General features: G+C 36.3%; 1 protein-coding gene across 3 annotated transcripts in view; it reads right to left on the minus strand.

The window, feature by feature from the left end:
- Positions 1-380: 380 nt before the first annotated feature.
- ebf1b (EBF transcription factor 1b) overlaps positions 381-12,578 on the minus strand; it is a 98,782-nt gene continuing 86,584 nt past the window's right edge. For 2 of the 3 annotated variants that reach the window (XM_027139959.2, XM_027139960.2), the window contains exons 12-17: positions 12,577-12,578; positions 11,638-11,815; positions 10,632-10,811; positions 6,507-6,701; positions 5,490-5,558; positions 381-4,748 (exon numbers count right to left, since the gene is read on the minus strand). The exon at positions 12,577-12,578 is cut by the window's right edge and continues 64 nt beyond it. In XM_027139959.2, the coding sequence (XP_026995760.1) occupies positions 5,491-5,558; positions 6,507-6,701; positions 10,632-10,811; positions 11,638-11,815; positions 12,577-12,578 (623 nt within the window). In that variant the 3' untranslated portion in view covers positions 381-4,748; position 5,490. The remainder of the gene's footprint in view (positions 4,749-5,489; positions 5,559-6,506; positions 6,702-10,631; positions 10,812-11,637; positions 11,816-12,576) is intronic. The other variant, XM_027139961.2, reaches the window with a different exon arrangement.

A 12,578-nucleotide genomic window follows, 5' to 3' on the forward strand; every position in this document is an offset into this window, starting at 1 on the left:
TAAGACACGCTTTCAACAGTAGACACGCTTCCACCACTGCAGGACTAATGTTCTTTGACTTTAGGGTTTGTTATTTAAAAAAGCATACCATGTAACCTATTTTGCACTGACATGTTGGACCTGATGGAACTATAATCAGTTATAGCACGGCACAGTAGAATTCATTTTAAATCACTGTAATAATATTGGTATTAGCCATACTGATTCATTTTGTTAGCATCAGCTCTTCATGTAGTGTATACTGTATCTAGTGATGTACTGGTGTCAGAATTAAAATTTAAAGATTATAGATTTAAATTCATATCCAAAACAAACAAACAAACAAACAAACAAACAAACAAACAAACAAACAAAAAAAAAACACACACAGCACAAATGGACACAGACAAGAAGGAACTTTAATTAAATATTGTGAAAGTTGAAAAGTTATCTTACAGTTCATTAGAAAATGATCGTTTTTACAGTAGCTTAGACTTTATATCATTTCCCTTCCCAGCAATATATAACCACACACACACACACACACACACACACACACACACACACACACACCCACACACACACGTAATGTCCAGGTAATAACAATTTGTGGGAATAAAAGGGTCAAATAATTTGAAATTGGGTTTCAGGGACAATTGCTCTTCCTCCTAAATGAATAGTGGATGATATTAATTGAAAAAATGTTTAATAAAATAAATAAATAAATAGAAAATCTATGGCAAGGTTACCGGAAAGAAACCAGTTCAGAAGATCACATAATTCTGAGAGTATTATGTGTGAAAAAAAATGGCAGTTCAGGAACTTTACAAAAACATCAGTAACTTGTCAGATTTTGATGGGATTTTGTGCTGTTTGCACCACTTCTCCTTTGCCAAGTGACTTTTTTCACTTTTTGACAACCTAGCCAGCCAAATCCACAGCAACACATTACAGGTGAGCCTCTGCATTGTGAAGGCATTTTAACTGCTGGTAGATGCAAGAAAACTTTGTACGTATGTACAAATATACATGAATAATTAAAAAGAAAAAGATATTGTACATGGTGTGCATCAAAAACATCTCAGCAATGTGAAGCAAAGCAAAATAAAGTATAGATCAGTTATATTCATATTCAGGAGATTGACTGAGTGAGTAAGGTCCATGAATGTAATATTTCACAATTTTGCCACAAGATACAAAAATGTAACATAAAATGTAAGACAAAGTTTTATTAACTTACAAATGGTATAAAAATAAAGCCTTGGCCTCATGTACATGGGATTAACAATATGAGTGTTATCCTAAACATGAAACTGATGAAGGACACAAAATCACAATGTTTGGACAGAAATGTGACAAAAAAAATTGCACATCATAGCATAACAATCATGAATATATCAACAAATAAAAGCAATGTATAAAATGTAAGTGTAATGTACATTATGCTAGATGGGTATTTTACATAATCCATTTCGATAAAATCTCGATGCTCCATGAGATCAGACGTATAATTGCAAGTAGTTGTATAAAGCTGCCTTCTTTCTGAAGTATAAATATATTTCAAACAATCACTTTGGCAAAGTAAAAGAGAAAATCTAGCAAAACAAATTTGCATACTTATTAACTTGTACAAAAAAACAAAAAAAAATATAGCAAGAATGAATTGTGATATTCTATGATTAGTAAGAGGGGCTGTAACTTTCACAGTGCTCAAGCTGCTCTCATTCGAATTCCAGATAATTCATTCTTCCCCTCTGATGTATTATTCAGCCAATCTGGTAAACTCCTGCCTTAATTAGAAACAGCATAGGTCCAACATTAACCCATTAAATCAGCTAACACTAACTCTAAGCTTTTCCCAAACATTCTCACAGTCAAATCCTGCATTTGTATACTCAGGGTATAAGGGACTCTACTACTGAAAAACCAAATGCAATCACAGTTTGTTCACAAAATATCTAAAGAAAATTCAAGCAAACATTTAATCAGAAATGGCATAGGCAGAAAAGCACATTCCTTTATAAACACTTTGTAAATGGTGGCAAAAAATAATTCTGACATTTTTTAGGGTATGCATACCCCTGGGCAGTGAAATTTGATTTTGTGCATTCTTGTATGTTTGTGTATTAATGAAAGATCTCATGGCAACTGAAATAAAAATGGTGTGCAAAGAGGAGTAGAGGTTCTAGCTTGGCAACTGTTTTCTTTGACAATTGCAATATTGCATTTTAGGCTTGATCATTGATGCATAGACAGTTTTTGCTATTTGATGTTTGGTGATGATTTGAGATTTCTGGAGAATTTAAAGCATTGAATAGGAAGCTCATTTTTTTCCATTGGGAAGTTCATTTCAATATCCTGAAATCTTTGATTAAAAAAGAAGTACATTATTTTGAAGAACTCTGGAGAAGACTCCATGCCAGATCTAAAAGCAATCACAGTAATCACAACAGTGAAAAAACATTAAAATTAAGTGGTACACAATAATGGCATTGCTTCTTATTAGTGCCATGTTCCACGCTGAAAAGAACAACCTTATCTCATTAAAGAAAAACAATCACTACTGATTGTTGGACTACTGATCAGAAGGTCACGAGTTCAAGTGCCAGCACTGCCAAGCTGCCATGTTTGCAAGACCCAATAGCCCACAACTGCTCTGTTGTATAAAAAGATATAAATGTAAGTCGCTCTGGTTAAGGGCATCTGCCAAATGCCATAAATGTAACTGATTGTACTGTAATGTACTTACACCAGTATGTAGGATCTGTGCCATGCTGAATGGGAATCAGTAAGCTGAGGTACAGTTGTAGAAGTGGTTACAACTGTGTCTTGTTGTTTGAGCTTTACTTTTTCCATCCAAGCAAAATTAACATCCATTTATAGTTTCACATTAGTTACCTAATAATATATACTCACACCTCAGAGGAATATAATCTAGTTGTATTACCAGTGTCAAAGTAAACAAGGAGTACAGAATTTATTGGACATAATATCAAAGTAAGTGAGGAGTATGATTACATTTCTCAGTGAAACTGATCAATGCCATAATTGACTGTTGACATTGTCCCCATCAATAATAAAATGCAAGGCTGTATGTGTATTAAATTTCACTGTGAAATAACAATCATTAAAAAAAACTGAAACCACGGTGTATCACTGTCTTGTGCGCTACGTTCCCGAGATTGTGCCCACAGTGACCCTGAACAGAGTAAACTGCTTATTGAATCTGAATGAACGAATGAATGAATGTGAAGTGATCAGCTGCAGATATTCTCCAGGGCAGGAAATACATGTGCATATGTTACATGCACAATACAAAAATAATCTAAAAATAAAAGAAACCAGCTTAAAAACAATTAAGGCATGACACTGTGATTGGTCAGTGATTGCATTTCAGTGTGGCATGACGTCCACAGGTGTGAGTTAAATGTAACATTACATTAATTACATTACATTTACTTCTAACAGCATTTCATTCTTGAAAAAGACAATCCCCTGTTGATTGTTTTCAATGAAAAGATAACATACTTATGTAGTTACGTTTCTGCTTCTCGGTCTGCATGGTCACACATTGTTTGTGTATTGCATTTTATTTTATTTTACCTGTGAGATTACTTGTTGCTCTGGCATATAATCTTTTTTGTATGTCTTGAAAAATCATCTTAACTGAACGTCTTGGTTGTTTGTACACAATAAACCACTGAAATTTTGGGGTCTTGTAACAGTGGCACAAAAAGCATTGTATTTTATGTTTGCAATAAGCTTTAACACAATTCACAGTTTTGAATAAACTATTCTTTTTTTTATTCACTTTGTCTGAGGAATAGTAGTTCCTCACAGTTTTCACATGATAAGATATGGTGTGATGAAATACGATTTAATCTACATAGCTGGGAATAACAATAAGAAAAGGCTTTTTTTTGCATTGTGTGACCCTGATTACCATGAAAAACTTTGTAAATCAATCTGAATCGGTAAAGTTGATGGCTAGAGAATTATGCTAAGGAAAAATCAGTGCAATTCATCTTTGTTTTGCTCCCTTTTTATAAATTCTACTTTCTGATTAATTTGGCTTTTGAATAAAGTTCCATGTTGGGGTGAAGTTTTCATATAGCCTTCATTTTCAATAATCCTTCATTTACCATACAAAATCATAAATAGAAAACATTGTAGCTCATGTCCCTTATGTCTCACATTTCATTTTCCTTTCACAAACACAGAAATTGAATGTTAAACCAAAAACCAACATTTAAAATAAATAGAACTGTTCTAGTTGTGGGGTTTAAAGAGCTGTGTGTACCCCTTGTATTAAAAATTGTCTACAGTTCCATACAAACTTCAACACCAAAACTTCATACAATAGTCCAGGATGTGTTTTTTTTATTCTATCATTTCAAAGGTGATTCTATTTTTAAAAAAGGGCCTGAGTTTAAAGTGATCCTTCAGAGAGTAACTGTTGGGTCAGTCAACAACCGGAGTCTTCTGTACACATACAGGGAGGCCATTACTGGGAAAGAGTGTGTCCTGGGCTTTCCCCATCTCTCTCTCTCTCTCTCTCTCTCTCTCTCTCTCTCTCTCTCTCTCTCTCTCTCTCTCTCTCTCTCTCTCACACACACACACACACACTCACACACACACACACACACACACACACACACACACACACACACACACACACACACACACACACACACACACACACACACACACACACACACACACACACTACATAGGAGGAACAATCATTCCAGGGATTGCTGCTGCTGTTGCTGCAAGAAAGAAAGAGAGTTGATTCAGTTTAATTCATTACGCATTCCATTACAGGCAATAAATCTTACATCTCAAGATGACACACAAAAGTGTGTGAAACATACAATGGGCCATGTGTGTGAAAGACAGGGAGAGTGGAGAGATATGAAAAAGAATTGCTTGTGTTTTCTACATTGCTCAAGGCTTGTTTCATGTTTTCTCTATAACAATAACTCTCTCATCACATCAAAATGACCTCAGAACTGTTGAAATCAGTGTCTTTGAGTTTATATTGCAGTTTGAAATAAGAAAAACCTATAAAAAATGTTTTCCCTGATAGTGAATTGGCTGAAAGTATGTATGTTCAATGCTTGATTGCAGCTGTACTGATTTTCCTCTAATTGTTTGCACAGTGTTTGTTCCATTGTTCTGTCTTGTGCAGATGCTATGATACATCATTCTGACATCAGGATGATCAGCACCATGTGAAGAATATTTGTCTTACTATTTTTTTGTGAGGACCTTCCACTGACATAATTAATAATTAATAATCTGCATAAACCTAAACTTACCGTACCCTTTATATCAGTGAGATATTTGGTTTCAGTATGAAGTATATGGAAGGTTGGAAAGATGGATGGACAGGTAACTTGATCAGCAAATGGATGGATAGATGGAAAAAAGGATGGATGGATGGATGGATAACAGAGGATACTTAAAGCTTCAAGCAATGTGGCCTATGAAAGAGATGAGGAACATACTTCAGGAGAACGCCAAGCCCTGGAGTGCACTGGCAGTGGAGTACTTGTTAGAGTCCACAAAAGACTGATCTGAAGGGAGGAGTGGAGAATAGAAGAAAATGTAAAAGACGAAAAAGGGTATTAATGAGGGATACAAAAGGAGTAAAGGGAACAAGAGTATCAGTTTCAGACCTGGGCCTGTATTTATCAAAATTCTCTAAAACTCTCACAATTTTGAACAAAATATATAAGTAAATTTTAAAGCATTTAATGACTTTATAACTAAAAAAATGTAGGAGAACTGGGCTAGATGCTTGGCCCCCTATTTTCATCCACAAGATATCTAAGATCTTCTGATAGAGCTCTCTTTTTTTGTCCCTCGTTCACGCTTAAAAACGAAGGGTGATAGGGCTTTTTCTATTGCGGCCCTGGAACCAACTTCAGGACACACAGGACATTCGCCTTGCACCTTCCAGTACAACTTTTAAAATGAAGTTGAAAACATATTTTTATTCCTAGGCATTTTAATTAGATTTTTGTCTATGTTTTATTGTTTTATTGTATCATCTGTTTTGTTTATTTTATGTTTATCTTTGGCTTAACAAAGTTACCATCCCAGGAAACAGAAATTAGAAACTGTTAGTATGTGTAGCATCATATGTTATCTACAGATTTATAAATTTTTCTACTGCTCATCAGGAAGTAATAAACAAACAGATATTATTCTGGTATTGAAGGCTAGGCTGGACGAATACAGGCCCTGGTGTAGATGCTGAGTGTAAAACCGTGGAACACAATGCAGGAGTTAGAGAAACATGCAATTTGATATTTTTCATTTGGTTACAGACAATAATACATTTAATAACCTTAGATATCCTGAAACTCTTAAATGAGACTTCACAGATTTGACACAATTTGATGTTAAACATAAATTACATTATTCCAGTATGTCTTGTCTTTTTGTATAATTATTTAATATTATGCCAGTCTGAGATCTTCACTGAAAATGTGCAGAATGTAGACAAAGATCAGCTGTACCTTGGAGGCCGTTGGCATTGGTGCTGGTGCATGTGGGTGGAGGAGAACTCTGTGGCCGCACCACAGGCGCAAATGCACTCTTCTGCTTCACTGCTGACACCATGTTAGCTGGAGAGAAGGAGAAAATTCCAGAGGAGCTGCTGCAGTTGGATGGCAAACTGGTGGATGAGGCCATGGTGGGACTGGAAGGAACAACTGTGGGAGTAAAAAACAAATAAGAATGTTCATGGCAGGGAAGGGAAAGTCCAGTTCATCAAAATAATTCAAAATGCATTTATGAGGAAATATTAATGCTAATATTTTTACATTCTATGCCAACATTTAGATTAATATCAAACAAAAAAAATACTGCCTTAAGCAGCACTCCAAAGTCCCCTGATCAATCCTTAGCTTAGTTAGGTTTAGCATGTTCTCTCACATATTTGTGTGGGTTTTCTTTAGGTTCTCCTGTTTCTTACCATTGTTTGAAAACATGACAGTAGACAGATTCTATACACTAAATTGTGAGTAGGTGTGAATGATGTTTGTGTGCATGGTGCCCTGTGATGGTCTCGTATCCCATCTGATTAATCTCCACTGTAATAATCCACTGTGATCCTAACCAGAATAAAGTTGTCATTGAAGTAAACCATTATAAACAGTTGAAAATAAGAATTCTAAAAGCATTAAATGATTTTTTGGACAAGGGGTTCATGCACTTGTCAATATTAAACACCAGCACATTCTCTTCCAAGACATCCACTCCTTACTGGACAGAATAGATCTCACAGAGTGGAACAAGAGGTTCTACTCAGTGTACTTCCTAGTTGAAATGAAGGACATGGGTTTTCCGCCAGATTATAGATTTGAGAGTGCTGAACTGGATCTTAAAGCCTCCCTTTTTGCAGGTTAAGGCTATCAAATATTATCAGTGCCATGTGGCTACAAAGACTGGTACACATACTGGTCGCACAACTAATATTTTTTTCCTTTGCTCTAAAGCAAAGTTGCTTTTTTTACTTTAAAAGGGAATTGCAAAAGTCTTATTTTTCAGGCTCTCTCTAGTACCACTACTTGAGAAGAATGCAAGCCTCTGATGGATACAGTTGTATTTAAATGAGCGGCTCCTTTGCGTCTTGACCATGCAACAGTCCACAGTCCGCACATTACAGTCTCATGATTGCACGAACAAAACGCTCTCTAGTCCCGAGGTAAACAACACAATTCAACAAAGGGAAGACAGATTAATTGTGAATGTTAGCCACTATAGCAGATCCAGATATTCTGCTAGGGCAGGACACATTCTGTTCATGACTGGTGTCACGGACTATGTAAGCGTTTTCATTTCTGCCACTGACTTTGTCCACATTTAACAGAATTCCACAAACAGACCACAGTTCTCCATGTGGCTACTTCTTCTGGACCTTGGTTTATACTGCTTTCAATAGTGGATAGAACACCTTGCCAGCTACCTTCCCAATAAGATCTTTTGTACAAAATGGAAGGAAACATTTGGCACTCTCAGCCAGATTAGCTGCACTTGTAGGTTTGGAGCCTTGGAGTAAGTTGAGTACAGTCAGCAAGTAGTTCTCATTCCTGAACACAAGAACCAGTAGTGTATTGGTCTTGTATGCTCAGTACTTGTTTACATTGAACTTGTTGTGGTAAGGCCTGCAGAGAGTCCCCCTATGGCACTATTATACCAGACAGAGACACACTATGAACTCTGAAACTGGCTGACTTGATGGTAAACATTGTTGCAATGGCCTAGAGGCACTCTTGATGTCTGGCCCCTGCCTTGACAGACCACTCTCCTCCACATGGGAATGACTTAAAGGCAAGCAACTCAACACATTTGCCCTGCTGTTGACACTGGGCATCTTCTGCAGGTTCTGAAAGGTTAACATCGCATGTACTGTGGTCTGAATTCTTCAAACACCTTAAAGTTGGTCCTGACATAACAGCATAGTTTATTGTGATGATTTGGTGGTCAGATGTATAGTAACTGTGAATACACTACAAAAGATTAAATAAAAAACTGCAACACCATCTGTCCTGAAAATCAAAGACATCAAACATACGTTCCTTTCCCTCGATGCCATTATTTTTCTACTATGAACATGAACAAGTGTGTACCATTATTGTAAAAACTTTTTCTACATTTTGTGTTACAGCCTTATTCCAAAATGGATTCATTTCATCAATGTCCTCAAAATTCTACAAACAATGCCCCATAATGACAAGGTAAAATAAGTTTGTTTGAAATCTTTGCAAATTTATTTCACAGCCTTTGCCATGACATTTAAAATTGAGCTCAGGTGCATCCTGTTTCCACTGATCATCTTTAAGCTGTTTCTACAACTTGACTGAAGTCCAACTGTGGTAAATTCAGGAAAATAATAAATTCAATCCATTTTGAAATACGGCCGTAACAACAAAATGTGGAAAAGGTGAAGTGATGTGAATACTTTCCGGATACACTGTATATTATAATATATTTACATTATAACCAAAGATTTAAATTGGTTATTAACCTTCCCACTAGTATCTTTCTATATCACTAATCTCACCCTTTCACATTAGCTAGTTAGGCAACTTAAATAAAAGACATTAAACAGACCGCTCACAAGCATTTGTGCAGTTGTAGCACATATATATGCACTAGAAGATACTTCTTGTGACAGATGTAATACATACTGTACAGAGTTTTTATTTTTCTCTTTAACCACTTAATTAGATGTTCCTCTTGATCTAACTACATGTTAATAGTTGGTCAATCTGCACACATGTAACCCTATAGCAAAAGAAGAATTTATTTATCAAGACCAATCTAATCAGTTGCTGAAAATGAGAACATCAGTTCCAATAATTGATTTAGAGCATCTAAGGGAATCGACAAAGCTTTTAAGATAGATGCTAACATGGCAGCACCAAAGGGGATGGAAATGAATTGTTGCCCCTCTAATTAGTTTATTGATTTAATTAACTGTCAGTTAATTTTGAGAATAAAGTATCACCTTGATAGAGACAGTCAAGCATAAAACTTAGAGCAGCAGATTTCAGCTGAGAGATAGGAGTTTAGAGGAAAATTAAGGGATAGTGATAAAGATGCAGAAATCCTGCATGATTTTCTTTTCTTTTGTATGTCAGAGCTGTGCTATGTTGCAACAGGCCTTGCCTTGGTGTGAAGTATAAATTGTGCATATGACAGTGGGAGGGGTGTTTTGACAGATTCTAAGCCAGATTTTCTCCCCAACCTCACACACCCCTCACTCGCCTCCTTGTAACGCAGTCAAACAAACATGTGGGTGTTTCTCATGCTTTCTCCTTCACTTGTTCCCCTTCCCTTCTTTATTTCTGAGCAATTAATTGAAAGGGGGAGCTAATTACTTTGATAACAGCAGACATAAGGGAAAGGACTGGAGGATGAAAAGCACAAAAGCTGTGCTCACACAGGGAAAATATAATCAATGGCCATGTTTCTCTTCATCTATTTTTTAAAAAGCTCTTAACAACAGACTCCAGAGCTGAAAAGATGTCAGTGAGGCCAGGGTATTTTGCAAGATCTTTAAGCCCATATTTTCACACACCACGATGACTGTACAACTCAGCAAAAGGCAGAAATGGACCTTTCCTATGTCAAAGGCTTCATTAAGTAATAACAGGCTGAACACAAACTGTAATGTCAGTTAAAGGGAGTCTAATGACCTTCGTGTCACATTATTTTTTAAATATATAAAAAGAAATGTTGCAGTTTCCTGAGAATTACCAATACACTGTAATGATATAAACTCTTGCACACAGAGTAAAGTAAAAATAGATAATGAAGCAGTGCTACACAGATCATCTAAAAACCATTTAGCATATATGAAAAAAGGTGGAGGTCGATGCATGAGTTTTTAACTGGGAGATTTCAGTATAGCTTGTAAAAGTCAATCAGAATGTCTTAATGGTTTACTTTATGTATTGCATGTGCTCTCAATCCTTCACTGCCTGTTGGCATTTCAATTTGATCTGACTTTGAACTCAGATCTGACTCTGAAGTTACACACCAGGCTGGAGTACTTAAGTCATCTATGAAACTCTGCATAATTCTTAGGTTCTCAAAGCAAACCAGACAATGAGATGAATATATAGCACACTCACTGGCATATGGAGAGTTGGCCGCTGAGCCATTGAGGAAGCTGGGTGATCCACTCAGGTTGCTCATGGTGGTGCTGCCATAGCCGTTCATGCTGGTAGCCACAGTACTGTAGCTGCTCTGCTGTGGTGTTGAGCTCGGCACATAACTATGAGGAGACACGCTGCTTGTGTTTCGATTAAAGCCTGAGGCAAAGGGAATGAGAGAGATTCTCAGATTACATTCAAAGAATAGATTTTTTAGTCATTTGCATTTATCAGGATTTATAAGATCTAGTTAAATGTTATTTACAAATATACAAGTAAAAACCATTTTATTTTTGGTTCTAATATAACTTTATTTGCCTTACTTAAACTACACTGAACACCACGGAACACGAAACGCTGACTACAGGCCTGCTCGCTAAATATCAGTACCTGACCTCACTAATACATTAATAACAACAAAGCTGGGACTAAATCTTCAATGGGATGCACAATAAGCATATATGGGTGATGATCCAGTGTCCACAAACATTTGGACATACAGTAAAGTGTATGTCTTTGTGGATTCTGTCTCACTTGTAAGTGTAAGTCTTTTGTATGAAAGTGTCTGTGAAACAAATGTAAATGCAGACTGATTTACCATAGTGAATAAACTTAACTTAGTGAATAAAAAAAGCAGTGCTAAAGAGTAGGTGGGATATTAGAGTTGTTAAGCAATCAGTCAAACCCAACCAGATTTTGCTCCACTTGGATAAATTGTGACAAGTTTCTGTCAGAAATGTGGCTGAAAGTTGAGAAATCAAACAACTCAGCACAATTGGACATAATTTGGGGTGGACATTTCATAAGCCCTTGGACAGATTTCAAGGATTAGCAAAGTTCCTGAGTTTCCAGCAATACTGGAAGATTGCAGCTCATGAACTCTACCCTATTCACCTGTTTCTCATTGGAAGGATGCTTGCATAAGGGAGGGAAATGTCACTTCATCTGATATGTATGTGTGAGTATATTTGTGCGTGAGCCTTACCCTGATTGCCTCCTTGAGAAGTCTCAGACACATTAACAGTGATTTGTCCGGTAAAGGAGTTCACCCCCATCATGCTGGCATGGACAGAGCTGTTGGTGAGCCCTGTTAGTTGATTATGGTTGCGTGGTACATTGTAGAGTGCCTCAGCTATGTCAGCAGCCCGCTTCAGTATGATCTCCTAAACATACATACACACACACGGTTTAATTTATCTGTACAAAACTTCAGATTTCAAGATATCTAATATCTAATACAGTTTAGAGATTTGATCTGTTTACAATGACATCTTTATCTGGGCAGGTTTACACCAATCCCACATGCCAGATAAATCTCATGTGACTTTGACAAATGTTTATTGACATCATAGGTTTTAAGCACCCCTAAACCTTTCTGACCAGAGCAGTTAATCTGATGTGATCTGATCTGATCTGATCACACCCTGGAATAATTGTTTTCAAATGTTTTCAAGATGACACACCCAGTCACTTTGACATTCTTCTACTAAATACAGTATGTCAAGATATTTACATAGAGTATATGTAGAACTAGAATGAATCACCTAATTACGCAGTTGCACTTTCTGACTACAGAGAACACAGTCATACAAAGGACAATATTTATATTGAAACTCTCCGGTGTCACCCAGAGAGTTGGGAGATTTGGATGGGTTTCTTTTGAATCTGGTACCGCTCAAAGTTTCTCAGGCAGATTTTTCCACTCTATTGTCACTTCTGGCTTGTAAATTTATAAATGTATTAATTTATAGGCTGTATCCTGCATTTATATATTCCCATAATGCTGCTTTGCAACAATGTCTATTGATAAAAGTTTAATACAAATATAAATGAATTGAATGCAATATACATAATATAAACATAATATATAATGTTCTGTATTACAAAAAAACTTCATAGATTTTTCTGTGATAAAATGCTGTACCT

This window comes from Tachysurus fulvidraco, chromosome 21 (genome assembly GCF_022655615.1).
Source record: "Tachysurus fulvidraco isolate hzauxx_2018 chromosome 21, HZAU_PFXX_2.0, whole genome shotgun sequence".
NCBI classification, from domain to species: Eukaryota; Metazoa; Chordata; class Actinopteri; order Siluriformes; family Bagridae; genus Tachysurus; species Tachysurus fulvidraco.